The sequence below is a fragment of the Eptatretus burgeri genome, chromosome 8 (assembly GCF_056783735.1).
Source record: "Eptatretus burgeri isolate ZD-2024b chromosome 8, Ebu_testis_v1, whole genome shotgun sequence".
Taxonomy (NCBI): domain Eukaryota; kingdom Metazoa; phylum Chordata; class Myxini; order Myxiniformes; family Myxinidae; genus Eptatretus; species Eptatretus burgeri.
In genome coordinates this window covers 75,911,128-75,935,034 of record NC_140968.1, presented here as the reverse complement: position 1 = coordinate 75,935,034, position 23,907 = coordinate 75,911,128, and the positions used below count along the sequence as shown (strand labels likewise).

At 43.1% G+C, this 23,907-nt stretch overlaps 1 protein-coding gene across 1 annotated transcript in view; it reads left to right on the top strand.

Moving 5' to 3' along the window:
- PLCG1 (phospholipase C gamma 1) overlaps positions 1 to 23,907 on the top strand; it is a 226,712-nt gene that overhangs the window by 132,994 nt on the left and 69,811 nt on the right. The window contains exons 19-22 of the mRNA XM_085892672.1: positions 15,363 to 15,546; positions 17,892 to 17,972; positions 19,541 to 19,644; positions 22,187 to 22,283. Of these exons, the coding sequence (XP_085748798.1) occupies positions 15,363 to 15,546; positions 17,892 to 17,972; positions 19,541 to 19,644; positions 22,187 to 22,283 (466 nt within the window). The remainder of the gene's footprint in view (positions 1 to 15,362; positions 15,547 to 17,891; positions 17,973 to 19,540; positions 19,645 to 22,186; positions 22,284 to 23,907) is intronic.

The following is a 23,907-nucleotide window of genomic DNA, read 5'->3' as shown; positions in this document are numbered from 1 at the left end:
TTGTAATGTGCCTCCATGTGTGCCCCTCTGCAGTTCAGACGGGCATTGATCCTGACTCCAAAGTTCTATCCAACTTTCCTATAGGTCTCATGTAGCACTGCCTGGAGGTAGTCTGACACCTGCTTCAAATCATCCAGTGTGACAGGGCGGTTGGTGTAGACAGAGCTCTTGGCAGCCCCCGAACCAGTAGTCCAGAGGATTCAAGTCTGGGGATTCAAGTGCCCAGTCATGAGCGGTACCCAAGGCAACGAGGCGGTTTCTGAAGAGTTGCCGCAGGAAAGTGATGGTGTCAACAGCTGTATGCGGGCGGGGGTGCATCATCCTGCATAAACCAGGTCATGCTGAGTTGGTTTGGGGTGACCTTTTGGGTTAGATCATGATGGAACTTCTGGAGCACGGCCCTGTAGCACTCACCATTGATCTTCATCGTCCTGCTGTTGTCGTTATCAAACCAGAAAGGCCCTAGCATTCCCCATCTAGCATTGAAGGCGCAGAAACATGTGACCTTCAGCCCTTTGAGGGATCTCTCAGTGATCTCCTCAGGTGGTTTTGTCCCCCAGAAAATGTTGTTGTGGTTGTTGATGGCACCGTTCAAGCAGAAATGGGCTTCATCACTAAACCAGATCAGGTTGATCCAGTTTGGGTACCACTCCATCCTGTCACTGAGCAAATTGCACATGTCAAGTCTCCTTCTCATGTTATTGTGACAGTTTATGGCTAATAGAGATGATGTATGGGAAAAGCTTTAGTTCTTTAGTGAGGATATGCCAGACTGATGTTGGTTTGGCTCTTGTTACTGACGCTGGCCTGCCACTGTGCCCTAGTTCTGATTGTGCACTGTACCCTTGTGCTCAAAATGTTACACAGTTCGTTGAATGGTCCAATTTGTGGGTCCATCACGTGTTCTGAGGTCGTATTCCCGGCAGAACCTCCGGCAGGTGTCGACATACGATTTAGTCTCGTACCACAGAGCCACCACTTTTGTCTTCTGCTTCACTGTCAATGGTGTAGTTGAGCTACGGAGCTATAAATCCCAGGGAACAAATACCACGATAACACCACCAAACCCTGAAAAGGAAAACGGTATATGTCAAAAAACAAGGAAATGGCAGGAAGTCAAATTTGTATCAATCTTTTTGAAACACCCTGTATGTAGTTTGGTGTGGTTGGTTGTGCGTGCATGCTGGTGCGTGTGTGTGCTGTTCGCATGGGCAGTGTGCAAGTGTGGCTACCTTGATTCACAAAGTCTATTGGCACCCTTCTGTTGCTCAATGAACATGTATGTAATTATGAAGAAGGACAAAGTACAAAACACTCACTTGTTGTCCTATTTCCGGCCGGACCAGCGGCGGGAACGGAGGTAACGTCTCCTTGATAGCTGTCTTTCCTGGATCCTTGTAGTGAGTGGGAGATATTGCCTTGACTTATTCTGTGCTCTGTTAGCTCAGCACATGTGAATTTGGTATGTCAAGCACACCGCAGAGTTTCCAAAACGGAGCATCAAAAATAGACTTTTACACTTTAAAGACGATGAAATCATTGTTTACTTTACCTTTGCATTGTCATTGTTTTTTTTATCATGGTTATTTTGACATGCCTCTCACTTGAACGGTTGCACATTTCATGCAAAATACAAACACATTTAATTTGCGTGAATGTTTTCGAAGGAATGTTGTTGTTTTTTTTAATGGTCTGTACATGGAAGAAAAAAAAATCTTATCAGCAAGAAATTATTATTTTTTTCTTTCTTATTGTGCTGATGCAAAAGCAGCCCTTTATTTTTTTCATGCGTACCTATCACGTGCAACACGAGTGAATAGAGATTTGAGAAAATGAATAATTACTTGATGTTAAATATACTTCTACGGGGAATGTGGGGGTCCTGCAATTCCATTGGTAGCATTTGGGTTGCCTCCCAATATTTCCCTTGGGAACTACATACTGTGGGCGAGCATCGATATAATAATACGCTTTTGGCCGCCATGTTGGTGCTTACTGCTATGTGGAGCTAAAGACGTCTCAGAGCTGTCACATTCACCCTTCCTCTTAGTTTGCACTCAATCGTAAAAGCAACAGTTAAAAGGATTTTATGCCGATAGGTGTTGGTGCTGCTTGGTCTGGACACTTGGCGTGGATGGGGGGAAGAGAAGAGGGAGAGCATTGGTTGAAGGAGTAAGGGCGGAGGAAAAGAGGTAGACTGTGGTTGAGATGAGAGGATTGTGTGAGGAGGAATATCAGTAAGGTGGGGTTGGTTGGAGAGTGGAGAGAGTTGGTTGAGGACAGAGGGAAGTGGAGTATTGTGGTCAGTGCAGGGCAGAAGCTTGGTGCCATTGATCCTCACCCCTGATAAAAGGAAGAGGAGGAGAAGAAGACAGTGTCACGGGCCTTGTGAAAATCATCCTCAGCGATCGAGGCAGCGGTTTGTTTACTTCTGCACCGCCCAAATAACTATGTGGCATTTTCTCAAACAGGGCTTAAACCCATGTCATGAGAAATTTGTCTGAGGTCATGACTTACTTTAAACATTGTGTATTTGTGCTAATTGATCAGGAAGAAGATAATTGGTTTTGAGTCATTTATTGTCACATATCTTTTCCGCATATATATATATATATATATATATATATATATATATATATATATATATATATATATATATATATATATATATATATATATATATATATATATATATATATATATATATATCGGGATCGTGAGGTGGAGAGGTGACCGTGATGGGCCATGACCTTCTCATGGTCTCGTATCTTTTTTGCATAGTTGTCAGGATTGTGAGTTGAACAGGCTACCATGATAAGACATGACCTGCTCATGGACACATATCTTTTCAGCATATCTCGTGGGATTGTGAGTTGGACAGGTGACCGTGACTCGTGGGGATGGGCTTTGTAGGTTTGGAGTGGGGAGGAGATTGATGCCTTAGGGTTGGGAGTGTGGGAGGTTGAGGACTTGGGGTTGGGAGGTGGAGGTTGAGGACTTGGGGTTAGGAGGTGGAGGTTGAGGACTTGGTGTTGGGAGGTGGAGGTTGAGGACTTTGGGTTTGTGAAGTGGGGGGAGTTGAGGACTTGAAGTCACATTTTACATTACGTAGAATTTCCACAGGTCCATGCTAGTTACAAATATAATAGACTCGGAGGGACAGGCAGAAGACTAAGAGCTTCTCCCTGAAGGTCATTGTTTAGCAGGTCATAGCTGGGGTCTTTTTGTCAATCTGATAACAGCATCATAATTCTGAGATTTCAGAAGCTTAACATCCAATTTTTACCTCTGCCATCAAAGATGGATGGAGGTCATGCTTTCACAGGTTTGGTATGTGACAAGGATGAATTAGCTAGATGTTGGTGAAGATCCAGATCTGGATCCAGATATTAGAATTGTCAAGTGATTCTTCACCATTGAAAGATGGGACCAAAAACGATATACAATATAACACGATATCTCAAAAAGTTATGGACGAATTTGGACGAAACTTGTTGGACAATTTGGGTGTTTGTCGAGGACGAATTTATTCGATTTTGCTAAAAATCCAAATCCAGATCTGGATTCGAGGATTTGTTAACTTTTCAAGTGATTTTTCACCATTGAGAGATGGGTCCATCCATCCATCCTTTCGGACCATACTCTGTGCAGAGCGTTGGTGCTGCCTAAGCAGTCTCCTTGGCTATTAGGCACAATCCTTGACGGGTTACCACTCTGACACAGTATACCAGCATGCTGGTGCTCATTTTGCCGACCTCGGAAGGATGACAGGTCAAGTTCATGCCACCTGGTATTAATTCAACAGCTGAGTGGGATGTGAACTCAGGATCCGAGGATCCCAAGCCCACCACACTAACCATTAAACCAACACCAGGCATAGAGATGGGTCGAAAAATGATACATGGCATGATATTTCCAAAAGTTGTGAACGAGTTATGGCAAAACTAGTTGAATGAGTTGGGGAAGTGGCAAGGACAAGCCGATTCGATTTTGGTTCAGGTCCGGATCCAGATCCGGCCCATCAGTGAGATACAAAATGTAAACTGTTCAGCCTGGTGGAGGTATGCGCGCTACCGCGTGCTTGTTATATTTTAGTACTGGTTTCAGCTGGGATTGAATCCATAATCTCAAGGACATGAGTGCAGTCACCTTATCACTATTGCCATCACCATAGCTTTCTTTGAAAAATCTGCTTTCTCCAAGTTTGAGACATTTTCTTGTACAGTACTCAAAGCGTATTGATGAGCTTGAATATATATTATGTGAAAGAGTACATCAATAAGTCTATCCGATAAGAGAGTCGTTTGTCTGTGCGTGTCGCCGTTTTACTCGGATATGGCTGAATGGATCTTCACCAAACCTTCAGAGGTTTATAAGTGAGTGCTGGGGAGTGCACAAATTTTTTTTATCGCTCCACAATGCCTAAGTCTTTGTAGCTACGTGAAAGGTAATATTAAATGATCCCCGACCTCATTCCTTAGTAGGTATAGAGAAGTGTTTTAGCACACACACACACACACACACACACACACACACACACACACACACACACACACACACACACACACACACACACACACACACACACACACACACACACACACACACTGACCGGGCAACACCTGGTATCCCTACTGGTAATACAAAAAAGGACGGAGATAACATGTAGCCCAATTCGGTCGTGGTTTGCCCAATTTAAGCTATTTCAGGGTGAAGTCACAATTGCCCATATGATGCACTGGGCTTAGCTGGCTCCAGCTGACAGTACTTGGTCAAAGGCCCCTTGCTCAAGAATACGAGCCTGGCTACCAGCACCAGTATAGTCAGTACTCGTCTGAGCAGATGACTCCCACGGATGGAGGGAAATGGTGGAGAGGTGACTTGGTAGGGGCAAATGGACTACAGGTGTAAAAGGTCCCATCACAGTGGTAGAATGAAGAACGGATCTTGTTGGTGAAGGCCAGTGTCGATCTACATGTCAGCCAACGCAGAGCAATGGATGAAATTGACAGGACATTCAAAGAGGTATGCAAACAGCTGTGGGAAGCAAGGAGAAACTGATGTTTCTGGCATTAACCCTTCGTTAGATAAAAGAGAGACAGGCAGGCTTTAGAGGAGGAGGACAATGACATGGCCCGACTCCCACCCTCTGACCCCCTTCTCATGAGGGGATTGATGGAAGGAGAAGAGGTAAGGACAGCGTTGTCAGAATTTGCTTGGCAAATTAATATTGTACGATGAAGTCGAAGGTCGAGTCACAAATTACAACTGGAAAGCATCTCAAAATGCAAAGCCCATCTGCATCCGCTTTGCACTCAAACTAAACTTGGTGAAAATGACAGTTTAAACAATTGTACATTTTATTAACTTGTGTTCCTCATATTCTTGCAATAAAGGTTTGTTAAAGATTTGATGACAAAAGCTCAATTAGTGAAAATGTTATGGCCGAGACGGACACACACTCACACTGAAGCTCGATGGAACATAAATAAATAAACACAGAAGCGATTTTAAAAATAGAAATGGCTGTCTCGCGCCTGACGCACTGCGGAGGGGCTAATACTGGGTATTTATAGTCACGATGACTTTGCCCTTTCACATTATGATCCTATTATTAACTCGAACGGGCACTCAGTGGAGCGTATACCTTCGGCAATGCTACATTTTGCCCCCCCCCCACCCAGAAACCGTTGATTGTGAGGGTATTTAATCCCATACCACATCTGCTATCTCATATGTGTTATGATGGCTTAAAATCATTAAATTTCCTGCTGTTTGACACTGATTCACATACATTGTACAATTTCTGTATGAACTCCCTGACCTTTTTGGGTGTCGGTGTCAAGGCAATCTGATGACAACTGGTCACATTATAAGAAATAAGTTCAGTGACCCCCCCCCCCCCCAATGCTTTAAACTCACCAATAAAGTCACTGTCAAATATTACACATCACAGGACAGGGAATTGAATTCTAAACATTTTGAATCTACTTACATGCAAATTGTATAAGAATTGATCGTGTTATGATTAAGGTCGTTGACCCCCCTGACCTTTGACCCAAACCGCTAACAAAGGTAATGACGCCATTGTGTCATATCGTATATCACAAGATTGGGCATTGAATTCACAACATTTTGGCCTTGGTTGCATGCAAATTGGATAAAAATCGACTGCACTATGGCAAAATGACGATTTTGGCCTTTTCATGACCTCGACCTTGACCTTTGTACTCTTAATTTTGTAATTGGTATTAGAGTGTGGGGAACAGAACAGTCAACATTTCGGTGTTGGTTTCATGCAAATCGGATAAGAATTGACTTTGTTTTCACTAAAACCGCACATTTTGCAATGTCGTGACCCCCCCCCCCTGACATTTGACTCCCAACCGCTCATAAGGGTTATGACGTCATTGTGTCATGTCACATATCACAAGATGGGGCATTGAATTCTGAACATTTTGGCATTAGTTGAATGCAAATTGGATAAAAATTGACTGCGCTATGGTAAAAAGACGATTTTGACCTTTTCATGACCTTGACCTTTGACCTGATTGCTCCCAAAATCTAATCAAATGGTCCTCGGATAATAACCAATCATCCCACCAAATTTGCTGTGATTCAGTTCAATACTTTTGGAGTTATGCGAATAACAAACAAACAAACAAACACATATTCACAAATAAATAAATAAATACACAGCGATCAAAGCATAACCTTCGCAACAAAGTTTGCAAAGGTAATTATTTTCTCCATATTATTCCCAAAATAAAGCTTTGTTGAAAATTTGATGACAAAATGGTTAAGCTCAAATGGTTAAAAAAAAAGTTATGGCCTGGACAGACGAATGGGGTGGACACACACACACACACACACACACACACACACACACACACACACACACACACACACACACACACACACACACACACACGACACACACGACACACACACACACACGCGCGCGCGCACGACACACACACACACACACACACACACACACACGCACGCGATACACACATGCACGCGACACACACACACGCGATACACACACACACACGCGCGCGATACACACACACGCGCGAAACACACACACGCACGATACACACACACACACACAAACACGCGCCCACCCACACCCACTCACACACGCGCGATACCCACACACACACACACACACACACACACACACACACACACACACACACACACGCGTGCGCGATACACACACACACACACGCGCGATACACACACATGCACGCGATACACACACGCGATACACACACACACACACACACACACACACACACACATACACACACACACACATATACACACACACACATACACACACACACACACACACACACACACACACACACACACACGCACGCGCGATACACACACACACACACACACACACACACACACACGCACGCGCGATACACACACACACACACACGCGCGCGATACACACACACACACACACACGCGCGCGTGATACACACACACACACACACACACACACACACACACACACACACACACACACACACACACACACACACACACGCGCGCGATACACACACACGTGATACACACACGCGATACACACACACGTGATACACACACACGCGATACACACACACACATACACACACACGCGCACGATACACACACGCGATACGCACACACGCGATACGCACACACGCGATACACACACACGCACATACACACACACGCGCACGATACACACACGCGATACACACACACGTGATACACACACACACGATACACACACACACACATACCCACACACGCGCACGATACACACACGCGATACGCACACACGCGATACGCACACACGCGATATGCACACACGCGATACGCACACACACTATATGCACACACACGCGCGATACACACACGCAAGCAATACACACACGTGCGATACGCACACACACGCATGATACACACACGTGCGCGATACACACACGCGATACACACATGTGACACACACCAACACACGCACACACACACACACACACACACACACACACACACACACGCGTGCGCACGATACACACACATACACACACACACATGCGTGACACACACGCGCGCATGATACATACACACGCACGCACACATACACACACGCGTGACACATACATGATTGCAAAAACCCCGTCTCCCGCTGCACAAGGTGGGTGGGTGGTGGGCGGGGGGGAGGGGAGAGGGGAGGGGGCTAACAATCATGTAAAATTCATATTTTTGAAACATCTCTTTTGAAGACTATGCCGTACCCCCACCACACCACATTATCCCTTTCCTTAAGGCCCTGTCACACCTGGACGCTCTAGCCAGCGTATGGCAATGTCTCGAAATGTATGTAAAACGCTGGCGTACGCTGAACTATTGATGTTTTTTTAAAGTTTTGGGCATATAATAACGTGTTGGACTTATGCATAACATATTCGTAACATACACAGAACGTTTTAATCACATAGAGATAACTTATACCAACGAATGCTGAGCGTGTTGTTGGCGTTCACAACCTCGGCCCAACGATAGTCTAACTTATGCGTAGCCGCGTGGCAGCGTATCGCCGACGATCACGTGGCATAGGCTATTCATAGGATGCGGCTCGACTGCCAGTGCTGAAAGGACAAGTTCTCTACTAACAACGAAGAAAGCCCTCCTCGCTCAACTCTGTACAGAACAAGCCAAAGGGGCTCTAATAAGGCTGCGAATGAAGAACTACAGCTTTATTGATACTCCTTCCAAGTTTTTTTTTTGCGTTAGAAGTGCAAAAAAGAGAAACCAGCAATTAACTTCGCTGCGGGCACCAGAAGGCCGAGCAACACACGATCCAAAAGATATTAGTAGCTTGACCAAACAATACTTTTCTGACTTGTATTGTGTCAGAAACACTAAGGAAGACATGATTCGTTCCTTAACCACCTCTTTGCCCACCTTGTCTGAATGTGCATGTCAAAAACTTGAGAAGGAAGTGACTCTTGACGAACTTTTTATTGCTTTGCAAACTTTGCCCACAGGTAAAGCTTCTGGACTTGATGGAATGAATCCCTGCAGAGTTTTTTTTTTGTACACCTTGGTCGAGGCTCGTATGAGAGCTAATACACAACTCACAGCAAGGGGGCATGAGACAAGAGGGGCGGGAGTGGAAGGGACAAAACAGTGGGGAACAGACACATTAGGTGAACTGTGGAAGGGAGAGGGATGGGGATGGGACGGGGAACATGGCGAAGAGAAGATGGACATTACAGGGACTTTCAGGAAGGAAAGCAGGGGAATTGAAGGAAGTGGGCTTGGGTGGATTATCGGGGGTAGAAAAGATTGAGGATTTGGATGGGGGAAGATAAGAGGTGGTGGTGAACAGCTGTTTTGAAAGCCTGGAGGGAAGAATGGGAAAGAATAGAGTGAGGAAGTTTATTCCAAAGGTGGGAAAAAAGAGGAATGAAAGAGTGAAGATGAGCAGTGATTCGTGATTTTGGTAGTTTTACCAGAAGGGGGTTGTTGGCGGACCTTGAGCGCCCTGTGGAAATGTGGTGGGGACAAATCGCAGAGAGAGCAGGGGGGGCAAGGCTGGAGAGGAGTCGGTAGAAGACAGAAAGAACACCGACCAACCTGCGGTGATTGAATGAGAGGCCCAAAGACTCAGCTTCATTGCGGGAGATACCGATGATCTTAAATGCCCTGGTTTCGACAGCGTGAAGCCGAGAAAGGTGGGAGGCAGGAGCACCAGCCCAGAGGGGAGAGCAGTACTCCATCAGGCTACGGACAAAAGCTTTGTAAGTGGTCAGGAGCTCAAGAGGGCCGAGGAAGGACTTAGCACGACGGAGGATTCCCAGTCGGCGACTGGCTTTTGAGGCGAGGTTGGAAATGTGACTTTCCCAGGAAAGGTCATGGCAGATAGTGAGACCCAGAAGCTTGAAAGAAAAGACTTCTTCCAGAGGATTGTTGAGAAAGTGGATGGGGGGGGGGTTCTAAACGGTCCTTTCGAAGAGACATAGTGAGAGTGTTAGATTTGTCTGGATTGAAAGACATGTTCCACGTGTTGGACCAGTTTGTGATTTTATCCAGATCTGCAGTGAGCGAAGAAGCTGCTGCTTGCCGGTCTGAGGGATGACAGATGGTACGGCAGAGGGTGGAGTCGTCGGCAAAGAGAAATAGAGGATTTTCCAGAGAGTCCGAGAGATCATTGATGAAAACCAGAAAAAGAACAGGGCCCAGAATGCTAACTTGAGGAACTCCAGCCTGGACAGGAAGAGGGGATGAAAGAACTCCATTTAGGGCCACACGTTGACTGCGACAGGAGAGGAAGTCTGCGAGCCATGAGTGGAGATGGCCTTGAATACCATGGGAAGAGAGTTTGGTGAGTAGGGCAGGGTGCCAGACTGTGTCAAAAGCACGTGATATGTCCAGGGATACGGCTTGGATTTCCTGTCTGGCATTGAGGACCTCCATCCATTGATGGGAGAGCAGAAGCAGCATATCCAGGGTAGAGTGACCTTGTCTGAAACCAAATTGATGATTGGAAATCAAGCCATTGGAGAAGAGGAAGGATTTCATGTCTGAAGCGATGATGGATTCCATAACCTTGCTGATGATTGGGAGAAGGCTGATTGGTCTGTAGTTTACAGGGATCTGTTTTTGCACCTTTTTTATGCAGGGCAGTGATGTTAGCAGATTTCCAAGCAGATGGCAGATGACCAAAACTGAGCAGCTGATTACCAAAGCCTTCTGGAATTTGTTGGGACCTGAGCTGCTTGACCTCCTGGTTGATAGCCTACGGTCAGGCTTGTTACCACTTTACTGTCGCAGGGCCACACTCGCTCTCATACCTAAGAAAGGAGACCTCCAGCAACTTAAAAATTGGCGTCCCATTTCGCTCCTCTGCACGGACTACAAGATTTTCTCGAAAGTTTTTGCCAACCGCCTCAAACCTTTGATTGAGGAGATTGTACACCCCGATCAATCTTATTGCATTCCTAAAAGGGCAATACACGATAGTATTTTTATTGTCCGTGACATGATCGATATTTGTATTGCTGAACATAGAAATGTTGGTCTGGTGTTTTTAGACCAAGAAAAAGCTTTCGACACAATTGATCATTCTTATCTCTTTGCTGTTTTACGGGGGTTTGGTTTTAAGGAAAATTTTACTTGCTTTATCAAACTATTGTATCATAATATTTTTAGTGTGCTCAAAGTAAATAACATCTTAAGTCAGCCTTTCCCTGTTACCAGAGGTATCCGTCAAGGGTGCCCCCTGTCTGGCCTTCTATACTCCCTATCAATTGAACCTTTACTACATCGTTTACGTACGTGGCTACTAGGGTTTTATCCTCTGCCGTTTGAAAATCCCGTAAAAAACATTGCTTATGCGGATGATTTCTGCGTAATTGTGCACTCAGATGACGATGTTCGTGCTTTAGTTGAGTCTGTCAAGGAATTTAGCCTGGCTAGCTCGACTAAAGTTAATATGGAAAAGAGCAAAGCTTTTTATTTAGGTCCACAGAATGAGACTCCCCCTCCAACCCTGCCAGGGCAGCTTGAATGGACCAATGAAGGAATACACTACCTCGGTGTCTTTCTTGGAATTCCAGGTTTTATTTCAAAAAACTGGGAATCGCTGATTACCAAAACTGAGCAGCGGTTAACAAAATGGAAGGGACTATTGAAGCAGCTTTCCTACCAGGGTCGTACTCCAGTCATTAATAATCTTGCAGCATCAATGCTATGGCATGTTTTTAAGGCACTGCAGGCCCCAGCTTTTATCCTAAGAAAACTTCAAGGTCTTTTTGTGGACTTTTTGCTGGGGGGGAAAGCACTGGCTCCAGCCAGGAATACTAAGCCTACCGACAACAGAGGGTGGACAGGGGCTAATAGAGGTAACGAGCAAAGTGATGGCTTTCCGCCTCCTCTCAGCACGAAGGCTTCTATACTCCGACGTCCCATGGAAAGCCTTTGCCCATTGCTTGCTTAAGCAAGCTGGGAAACTTGGCTATGGTGTCGAGCTCTTTCTTCTCAACACGAAGCACGTGGATATGACATCGGTCCCCCTTTTTTACCGAAGCATGCTTGAAGCATGGCAGGCGTTTTCTTTTCGCCGTGATACCAGTGCTTACTCCCTTCAGATGTTTTTAAAGGAACCAATATTTTAAAATCCTTTTTTTAATGGGGTCTGTAGTGACAGATCTTTCATGCAAAAGTTTATTGATGTCGGCGTTACCAGAGTTGAACACCTAAGGAACCCCCTTGTACATAGATGGAAGCCAGCTGCTGACATTGCCGTGGCCACCAGTGTGAGGTCCATCAGAGTTATTGGCAAAATTTTCTCTGTGATCCTACGGACCTTTAAGCAAACCGGGTTAAAATGGGACCCAGACATTGAAGATGCCCTCCATCTTTCCCAATGTCCTTTCCCAAATCTGTTAATTTTATTTCAAAGTTTTATGCCCTTTAACCGGAAAGAGAAATCCTCAGTGTACAATCTATGTGTTCTCACCCTTTTTCCTGACAAACCTGCAGAGCCACAAGCTCATTGGCGAGCGCTGCTTCAAGCTAACCTTTCCACTACAATAAAATGGCAGGTGATGTACAGAGAACCAATTGTTAAGCGCTCGGGCGATCTGCAGTGGCGGCTAGCGCACAACATCCTGCCTTGCAACATCCTGTCTCACCATATATGTCCTGAAAACTCGGAATTGTGCCCCTTTTGCGACACCCCGGAGACCATTTTTCACATTTTCATTGAATGTTCAAGGTTGGCCTCGCTTTTTGGAATCATGTCACGTGTGATCCAGGGGCTTGGTTTGCCTTTTACACATTGTGTTTTTATATTTGCTTTTAATGTCTTGTATCAATGTAAAAATAAATGTCTTTTAGCAAACTTTTTGTGTTCTGAAGCAAAACTTGCCATTTATTTGTCGAGGAAGCGAAAATTGCAGAACACTGATGTTTAAGCTGATGACGTCTTAACTATTTTTAAAGGATTGGTTATGTCGCGTGTTCTTTTTGAGTTTGAAACTCAAGATCCTGCTTTATTTAAAAAGCGGTGGTGTGAAGCAATCCTGATGTAGCATGGTTGGTGGTGCTCCAATAATCAATTTATAAATCTAATATTACCTCTTTGTTACCCCTTACTTTCCTGGTTATTTATTTTGATGCCTGTATTAACATACTTCACCATGTGAAACTTGAATTTTCCTGTAAGAAAGGGAAAAACTCTCTCTCTCTCTCTCTCTCTCTCTCTCTCTCACTCTCACTCTCACTCTCACTCTCACTCTCACTCTCACTCTCACTCTCACTCTCACTCTCACTCTCACTCTCTCTCTCTCTCTCTCTCTCTCTCTCTCTGTCTCTCTCTCTCTCTCTCTCTCTCTCTCTCTCTCTCTCTCTCTCTCTCTCTCTCTCTCTCTCTCTCTCTCTCTCTCACTCTCTCACTCTCTCACTCTCTCACTCTCTCACTCTCTCACTCTCTCACTCTCTCACTCTCTCACTCTCTCACTCTCTCACTCTCTCACTCTCTCACTCTCTCACTCTCTCACTCTCTCACTCTCTCACTCTCTCACTCTCTCACTCTCTCACTCTTCCCCCCACAACTGTTGTTCGCTTGGCACACACGTGCAAACGCAAGGGGCTGTTGCTCAGTCTCTGGCGGTACGTGTGGAGCCTGTGTTGTTTCTCCTTTTCTCTCTTCTTATCATCTTCTTATCCTTTCTCTAATGTATTTTTTTTTGGTGTATCCGTTTGTATAAACTCTCTTGTTGTCAATGCTTTATCGATTACTCTAAAATGTATTGTTTACTTCCTTTTTTCCACTCTTGTACATTATCATTTGCTTTGTTGTGGTGGTTTATTGAAAAACTTGTATTAAATTTTTTATCCTTTGTATTTTTTTGGAATAAAAGTCTGTCTCTCTGTCTCTCTGTCTCTCTGTCTCTCTGTCTCTCTGTCTCTCTGTCTCTCTGTCTCTCTGTCTCTCTGTCTCTCTGTCTCTCTGTCTCTCTCTCTCTCTCTCTCTCTCTCTCTCTCTCTCTCTCTCTCTCTCTCTCTCTCTCTCTCTCTCTCTCTCTCTCTCTCTCTCTCTCTCTCTCTCTCTCTCTCTCTCTCTCTCTCTCTCTCTCTCTCACTCTCTCACTCTCTCACTCTCTCACTCTCTCACTCTCTCACTCTCTCACTCTCTCACTCTCTCACTCTCTCACTCTCTCACTCTCTCACTCTCTCACTCTCTCACTCTCTCACTCTCTCACTCTCTCACTCTCTCACTCTCCCCCCCCCACAACTGTTGTTCGCTTGGCACACACGTGCAAACGCAAGGGGCTGTTGCTCAGTCTCTGGCGGTACGTGTGGAGCCTGTGTTGTTTCTCCTTTTCTCTCTTCTTATCATCTTCTTATCCTTTCTCTAATGTATTTTTTTTTTGGTGTATCCGTTTGTATAAACTCTCTTGTTGTCAATGCTTTATCGATTACTCTAAAATGTATTGTTTACTTCCTTTTTTCCACTCTTGTACATTATCATTTGCTTTGTTGTGGTGGTTTATTGAAAAACTTGTATTAAATTTTTTATCCTTTGTATTTTTTTGGAATAAAAGTCTGTCTCTCTGTCTCTCTGTCTCTCTGTCTCTCTGTCTCTCTGTCTCTCTCTCTCTCTCTGTCTCTCTCTCTCTCTCTCTCTCTCTCTCTCTCTCTCTCTCTCTCTCTCTCTCTCTCTCTCTCTCTCTCTCTCTCTCTCTCTCTCTCTCTCTCTCTCTCTCTCTCTCTCCCCCCACCTCTCTCTCTCTCTCTCCCCCACCTCTCTCTCTCTCTCTCTCTCTCTCTCTCTCTCTCTCTCTCTCTCTCTCTCTCTCTCTCTCTCTCTCTCTCTCTCTCTCTCTCTCTCTCTCTCTCTCTCTCTCTCTCTCTCTCTCTCTCTCTCTCTCTCTCTCTCTCTCTCTCTCTCTCTCTCTCTCTCTCTCTCTCTCTCTCTCTCTCTCTCTCTCTCTCTCTCTCTCTCTCTCTCTCTCTCTCTCTCTCTCTCTCTCTCTCTCTCTCTCTCTCTCTCTCTCTCTCTCTCTCTCTCTCTCTCTCTCTCTCTCTCTCTCTCTCTCTCTCTCTCTCTCTCTCTCTCTCTCTCTCTCTCTCTCTCTCTCTCTCTCTCTCTCTCTCTCTCTCTCTCTCTCTCTCTCTCTCTCTCTCTCTCTCTCTCTCTCTCTCTCTCTCTCTCTCTCTCTCTCTCTCTCTCTCTCTCTCTCTCTCTCTCTCTCTCTCTCTCTCTCTCTCTCTCTCTCTCTCTCTCTCTCTCTCTCTCTCTCTCTCTTCTATGGTTGACCTGACTCAAGCTGTCCTTTTTGCAGAGCGGAGGGTAAAATCAAACACTGCCGAATCCAGCAGGAAGGGAGGCTATTCTTGCTCGGAAACTCGGCTGAGTTTGAGAGTCTTGTGGATCTTGTTTCGTACTATGAAAAGCACCCGCTCTATCGGAAGATGCGTCTCCGCTACCCCATCAATGAAGAAACTTTGGAAAAGATGGGAACCTATGTATGCTGCTGCAAAGTTTCTTCATTTAATCTTTATTTTTATTTGCTGTATTCTTTATGAATCCATCAACATATTGCATGAATAAAAATGTGATTTCCTCCCCTCCCTTAACATATCGTCGAGCTCATATATTCTTCTTTCATTCCTGTTATCATGCAAATGGCCCATATTATTTAACATTATATATATATATATATATATATATATATATATATATATATATATATATATATATTTAATTGAGGAGGTTTGGGGAGGTCACGATGCTCATCCTCTCTCTACGCTTCTAACATCATCCGGTAATGCGAAGGTTAGTATTGGTTCACGAAAAAATATTTTCACGAAAAAAACAAGTGACCACTATATTCGTTATTGTTGTGTCTGCCTGTATGTCTGTCTGTCTGTCTGTCTGTCTGTCTGTCTGTCTGTCTGTCCCGAGCATAGCTCCGTGGGTTTTGATCCGATCCTGACAAAATTTTGGTGGGAGGTTTATATCATGATCTAGTTGTGTTTTCCTGAAAATGGGTTTGGTGCGCCCATTATGGGCGGAGCCACGCCCAAAAAACGTGTTTTTAGGGGGTAGCCGATTTCAATTTGCATCTTATCCTAGGGGGTTTGTCGAATCTGACAGGGTTTTCGGTATTTGGTTTGCCCAATGGCACCTGCATAGCCCCACGGAGCTCGATTTTTCATTTTCATTCCAAGGTCAAGGTCACAAGGTCAGAAACTTAGAAAATTGCGAATTTTGACGTAAAAAATTTTCTTCTCCGAGGGGTTTATCGAATCTGGCAGGGGTTTTTGGTATTTGGTTAGCCCAATGGCACCTGCATAGCCCCACGGAGCCCGATTTTTCATTTTCGTCCCAAGGTCAAGGCCACAAGGTCACGAACTTAGAAAATTGCGAATTGTGTTTTTAGGGGGTAGCCGATTTCAATTTGCATCTTCTCCTTGGGGGTTTGTCAAATCTGGCAGGGCTTTCGGTATTTGGTTAGCCCAATGGCACCTGCATAGCCCCACGGAGCTCGATTTTCCATTTTCGTCACAAGGTCAAGGTCACAAGGTCATGAACTTAGAAAATTTCGAATTTTGACATAAAAATCATACGACCGCCCAAACTTTGAGAGCTAGGATGACAATATTTTTTATGCATAATCTTGAGGTCATTCCCCACCTAAAGTCTTGAAACCATTTTGCTCTATCTCGAACACCTTGCCCGTGGCGTCCCCTTCAAGTTTGTTTTTACGCTGATTTTATCAAAGTATGGATAATCCGATGAGTGCGAAATGCCATATAGCCTATATGACGTTATATTGTTCCTGGAATGTTCCAGAGGAAGTTTTGCACCAAAGGTCATAATCCTTGACCTTTGAACGTTAAAGGTCACAAAGGTCAAATTTTCAAAATTGTGGGAATCGAACCAGGTTTTCGACCTTCTTCGACGAACTAACTCCAATAAGCTATAGCACGTATCCAGTTTCCTTATTTTAATATCCACAACATTGTTTTGTGACCTTTAAAGGTGATGCAAAGGTCAAATTTTTTAAGTTGTTGAACGAAACTGGGTTTTCGACATTTTGTAGCTAATAACCTGTCACCCGTACCACATCATGTTGATCATTTTTATAACTTGGTCAAACATTATCACATTGTCTCATCCTTGACTTCTGAAACAATCTACATCGTCAAATACCGCTCGTGAACCATCGTCGTCTTCAGACTTGTTGTAATTGCAATCTCTTGAGTTTAATTGGAACATGTTTTCCCAGACATTGCAAATTGTTAACAGGGGTTCTTTCTGCCATCTCCTTTTTTTGTTGTTTTTCTTGTTACAGTTACTAACTTTATCAGACGTGCTCAAGACAGTTGCTTATACATTTCCTGTTTCACAATGACTTAATCCAATATGTAGTTTGATTTGCTTTTCTCTAGGAATTTACGAAAATCATGTTTTTTAACATTGATGTTAAGCTCATGGTGGAGCATTCATTATGTTGGAGAAATATGGCTTATGGTGGGTATTTGTGCAAATATGAAGTAATGTTTGTTTGTTTGTGTTGTCACCTTGATTAAAGGAGTCATTTTGACGAACTCTTAAGATACGCAGTCATGTGTCTACACAGATTTGTAAGGGAGCTGAAGGTGGAAGCTAAATCAATCAATTTGTTTGCAGTTATTTTCTTGCACCCTGAGGCCTTTCTGCTTTATCATAGACATGTTTTCTCTTTATTTAATTTTTGAATCAGAATCACAAAGTACTCGGCGATTACACCAAGTCTGAACAACAACACTTTTACCCATACTGCAAATGTATCATTTCCTCTGTTTATTTAATTCTTTCCCCATAGGAGCTGGATTACGGTGCTTTGTATGAAAGTAGATATCCTGAAATGAACTACGTTGAAGCTAACAAGATGTCTGTGTCCAAGGTACAAAACTCATTTTGACATATTTGTCGTAATATGCATCTTCATCTTGACCATTTGTTGCCAACTTTTTTTTTTAACAATCTCGTCCTTTATCCTGATTCTGTTTGTGAATTCGCAAACAGGAAATTAACTGCCACCCTGCTTGTAATTGAACAATGATATGCTTAAAATGTCCAATGCATTGGATCACTTAATTTGCCTTTTGGGGCCTTTTGAAGGCTCTTGGGCCTAATTGTTATGCCTCGACTGACGAAGTCACCTGAGGCATGTTTTTGGGGTTGTACGTACTTACGTACGTACGTACGTTGGTCCGTGATAATTTTCTGTTTTCTCTGCAACCGCTTATCCAATTGACACAAAATTTTCACCTTTGGTGCGACTACTCATGTATAATGTATTAATGATTATGATGTCATAGGTCATGTGGTGTGGCAGGCATGTTGGAAAAAAGGAAAAACTTTGGACTTCTGTATCCGAAACCACGCTACGGAAAAAATTGAAACTTGGCACGTGAAATACTTCCCTTGGGAAACAAGTGACTTTTTTGATGATGATGATGATGTCATAGGTGGCTTCGTTATGACATAATTGCATACGTCGAGCATTTTATCTGATCAGTATGAAAATTTTTGAGGATCATCTCGGGCGAAATTGTATGGGGGCGGGGGGGGGGGGAATTGATGACCTCATCGGTCACGTGGTTCGTGACCTTCAAAACAGAAAAGCCTTCAAAAATCTTTTCCGAATTGGCTGAACAGGTCGAGGCAAAACTTTTCATGTATGATCGCCTATCCATGAGGAACAAAAAGTTCTCCACCTGTCATAGGTCACATGGTTTGGCAGCGATGATTTTTTGGAAGAATAAACCTTTAAAATCTTCTCCAGAATGGCTTGACAGATCAAGGGGAAGCTACACCCACATGTTCCCCAAACTTGGGTATACCAAGGTGTTCACAAATAATTAATATGTCACATGGTCTGGCAGTCATATTGGATTCAACATAAATCTTTAAATAAATTATTTCTCTTGAACCGCTTCATCAATCGATGTGAAACTTCACAATTATGATAGAGTAGGATGGGGAATATATGTTTTATATTTCAACCTCATCAGACACGTGGTCTGGCAGCCAGGATTATTTAATATTTTCAATCTGAGTTCAGGGATTTCACTCAAACTTGGTACAAGTATGTATAATGATGTAATAATGTGGGCGGAGGCATATCTGGTGACATCGCGATGTCGATGAGTGCCCTTCTCATTATACATACATTCAGGTTCTTAAAGTAGATGAGGATGAAAGGCTAACATTTGTTGGAGTGAGAGAAATGGGGATAATGAGATATATCAGAAAGCAGTTTTTTTTCCTTTGTAAAAAGCAAAATGTATAAAAGGAACAAAGACAAATATTTTCAGTAGTTGCAGTGTAAGAAATTATGTTATCTTGATAGCACAGAGAAGAGATTGCTTGTAGACAGGGAAGCCATTCAGCATGCAGCAATCTGTGAGCAGGTATTATTCTGATGTGAACAGGCTCTCATGTGAACTCTGCTCCTTGGCCTTGTAGTGCGTGGTGAAAGCTCAGTACGACTATCGAGCTCAGCGCGAGGATGAGTTGTCCTTCTGCAAACATGCTATCATCTGCAACGTAGTTAAGCAGGATGGTGGATGGTGAGATGACTCCAGCTTTATTGTTAAGTCATTCAAATGGCCAGATAATTTTGCCTTGATCTTTATCTGGGTTTGATTCCTCACTGGGTGGACTCTAAGCTGCCATCTTGTTGCTTCACAGGTCATGTTGCATGAGTGATGCAACCAGAGAATTGGCACTTTGGACCAACTACACCAATTCTAACACTCTTTGTACTTGCAGGCTTTCTCCATACACCCCCCCCCCCAATATTCCATTCATACATTCATTCATTCATCCAACTGCTTGTTCCATCACTCTTTGTTTCTCATCATTTTCAGTATGTTCCCCCTTTGTCCTCCATCATCTTTTGCTTCCACAAGCCTACATCATAGAAACAAAAATGTACACCATTCTTCACCGAAGGTTTTAAGCTTCCTATGCCTTTTGCTAGCATTGGCTTGTGGACTTCAATATACCTTTCAAAAAGATATCTTTCAAAGTGCCTTTTGAAAAAGAGTAGGCCATTGCATGCTGATACTCTGACCAAAATCAAAATTCCTGGCTCGATCTTTGGAGATCACTGCATCAGCAGAAGAGCACCACCTAAAATGATAAACGTAGCAACCAGATACTCCATATTAAAGACAGTCAACAAGTTCATAAGGAATTGAATTATTGATGGCTTTAAACCATCTGGTCTGATGTAATCACTGATTACCTGTATTCGTTTGTGGTTAAAAGACCTCATATTTTATTATCGGAGTGAGAGCACCTGTGTTTTTAGATCCTCGTCAGAGAATCGCTAAGTCTTACTCACGTTGTTGGTCTTGTTTTTCTTCTTGTGGACTTTTTTGTTTCACAGCCTACAGTTTTCACCGAAACTTCCTGAAACTTGGCATATATATATATATATATATATATATATATATATATATATATATATATATATATATATATATATATATATTATGTAAAAATACCCTGCGCAGACAGTAGCCATCTCCAGTTGTGAAAATTAATCCTAGAAAAAAAGTTATGACGTCAAAATATCTCCGCTAATGGAAATCGCATAAAAATTATCTCCGAAACTAGGCAAACTTTTTGAATCCTGTTTGCGGGAATCGAACAGGGCATTAGCAGAGATGAAATACCGCACATATGATACATCACTATGACGTCATATCAATTTTTATGACGTCATTCCTATTTTTTGCCATTTTTTGTTTCACAACCCAGAGTTTTCATCGGATCTTCGTGAAAAGTGGTATGTATATGCAGAAAGCCCACGCGTAGGCAGTAACCATCTCCGATTTAGAAAATTCTTCCTCGAAAAAAAAGTTATCACGTCATAATATCATCGCTGATGGAAATCGCCGATACCATTATCTCCGAAACTAGGGAAGCTTTTTAAATTCTCTTTGCGGGAATCAAACGGGGCATTTGCACAGATGATTTGACGCAAATCTGATACATCACAATGACTTCATATTCGTTTTATGACGTCATCCCTATTTTCTGAAATTTTTTGTTTCACAACCAAGAGTTTTCATCAGAACATCTTGAAACTTGACATGTTCATGCAGAAAGCTCACACGCAGACAGTAACCATCTCAAATTGAGGAAATTCTTCCAAGAAAAAAGTTATGAGATCATAATATCGCAATGGAAATCGCTTAAACAATTATCTCCGAAACAACGCAAGCTTTTTGAATACTTCAGATGTATTCGAATAGGGCATTAGAGATAATTTACCGCACACCTGATACATAACTGATAACTATGACGTCATCACTAAGAGGATAACTATGACATCATCTTTGCTCATTTGAGCCTGTTCACTTTTACCTCTGCCACCGAAGGTGGATTGAGGTTGTTTTCACCCTTGTCTGTCTGTCTGTCTGTTTGTTTGTGGGTCTGTTTCTTTGTCTGCGAGCAAGATATCTGAAAAAGTTGTGCACAGGTTGGGTCGGTGATGAGGACGAATTTATTAGATTTTGGTGAAGCTCTGGATCCGGATATGAGAAAAGTTTTAAAGTAATTCTTCACCATTAAGAGATCGGTCCAAAAACGATATGTAGCACGATAGCTCAAAATGTTTTGGACAGATTATGACAATACTAGATGCATGAGTTGGTTAGTTGACAAGAACAAGCCGATTCGATGTTGGTTCAGGTCCAGATCCAGATCCGGCCTATCAGTGAGATACAAAATGTAAACTGTTCAGCCTGGCGGAGTAATGCGCTCCACCGAGTGCCGTTCTATTTATTTTAGCTTTTTGGAATTGTAGTTGCAAACCTTTTTTCTTTAATCGGTCACTCTGCAATGCATTACCATGGATCACTACCTGAAAGGCAGTGCAGAAAATGTAAACCATTGTCTACATGTTTTGACAAGAAATGCATTCCTGTTGCTTTGTTGTTGTTGTTTTTTTCTTCGTTTCCTGAGCTTTAATAATGATCGTCACAGTTGTGATAAAAGTATGCCAAAGTTCAGTGTTTCGCCACCTCGGTAGAGTTATTGTGAAGACACAAAATGAGCAATGGAGTAGTGATTTGAGGTTCACCACCATTCCTATTTCAGGTGGCGTGGAGACTATGGAGGAAAGAAGCAACTTTGGTTTCCTTCCAATTATGTTGAGGAAGTGACGAATAGTGGCTTCCCAGAACAGAATGAAGCCGTGAGTGTCACTCTGCCCCCCATGCATCACTGGCTCAGCCTTGCTGGGCCTCATGGCTGCTGATTTGAGAAATAAAACCTTTCATATATTTACTATTTGTTCTGTGGGAGTTGATTTCTGCAATGCTCTTTGCTAAGCTCTTTTCACATCCAAAAGTTACTTCAGACTTGATCCAAAGTTTCTCGAGCTGAGGTGTCTGTGAACAGAAGTTAGTATGTAGAAGCTTCAGGTGGGTTAATCTACATGGGACCAATTAAATTTGTGTGAACACACCAAAAGCGTTTGGTCCAGCGTACCTCAATATCTGAGGGCACTGTCTGGCAATTTTCCCAGCAGGAGGAGTCACATGATTGGCAGCCATGCCATCTCATGATGCCATCTTACTTTATAGATGCCGGACATATTGCATATTTTCATGCAAATGCAAAAAAATTAACAAGCATAACAATTGTTCAGAATTAATTGTGACTTGTTAGAATGGATTATTTGTTTGAACACAACTTAAAACAGCATAAGTTTATCTCACAGTTCTATTAGAGAGTATGACAACTGGAACTGTTGATACTGTTACGAATTAGGGAATTTGATTTTACACAACATACAGGTTCCTTTAAGGGGCTGTCACACCTTGACGATTTAGCCAGCGTATGCCGATTTATGAAAAATGTCTAAAACGCTGGCACACGTCGAATATGTTATGGGTAAGTTGTGTATACGTTAAGAGCACGCTGAAAAACACTGCCATACGTCGTAGTACGCTGGCTTTAATCGTTGTACTTTGCGGTTGTCCGCAAATTTTAGCATGCTTGAAATTTTACGACGTATGCCGGCGTATGGCTCACACGTTCCACATACGCTGGGAATAAGTTGTCGGCACGTTATGCGATCGTTGACGCACGTTACTTGTAAGTTACTCATAAGTCGAAACACGTCGAGGTAATGATTACCGTACCCGAAACTTATTTATAACCTATGAGTAACGTGTTGTAGGCACGTTGCACGATCGTTGACACACGTCGAGGCACGTTATGCGATCGTTGGCACACGTCGACACATGTTACTTGTAAGTTACTCATAAGTCGAAACACGTCGAGGTAATGCTTAGCGTACCCAAAACTTATTTCTAACCTGAGTAACGTGCTTTGAATCTATGAGTAACGTACCTCCAACGCATATTGACGTATGTAGACGTATTTGATTGACGTCTTCCGAACGATCACGTAACTTACTGAACGTGTTTCAAATTTACAGCTACCGGAAAATGGCGTATTAGCAGCGTTTAAAAAAAAAAAACAACAACACCAACTTCCGATATTTCGTCACGTGCTGTTACGTCACGTCCGATTGCCTCTTCGGTTTGCCCATCTTATTCTTAGTTCCTCCTCTGTGAATATTTTCTGTTTGAGGATATTGTCACGTCGATGTCGAAACTTAAAAGCAAATGTCCGAATATATTTTAAAATTTGTGATAGACTTAAAGGCCCGGTCACACCTTGACGTTTTAGCCAACGTATGTCGATTTTGAATTTTTTTTCTAAAACGCTGGCACACGTTGAATACGTTATGGGTAAGTTTTGATAACATTGAGAGCACGCTGAAAAACACTGCCATACATCGTTGTACG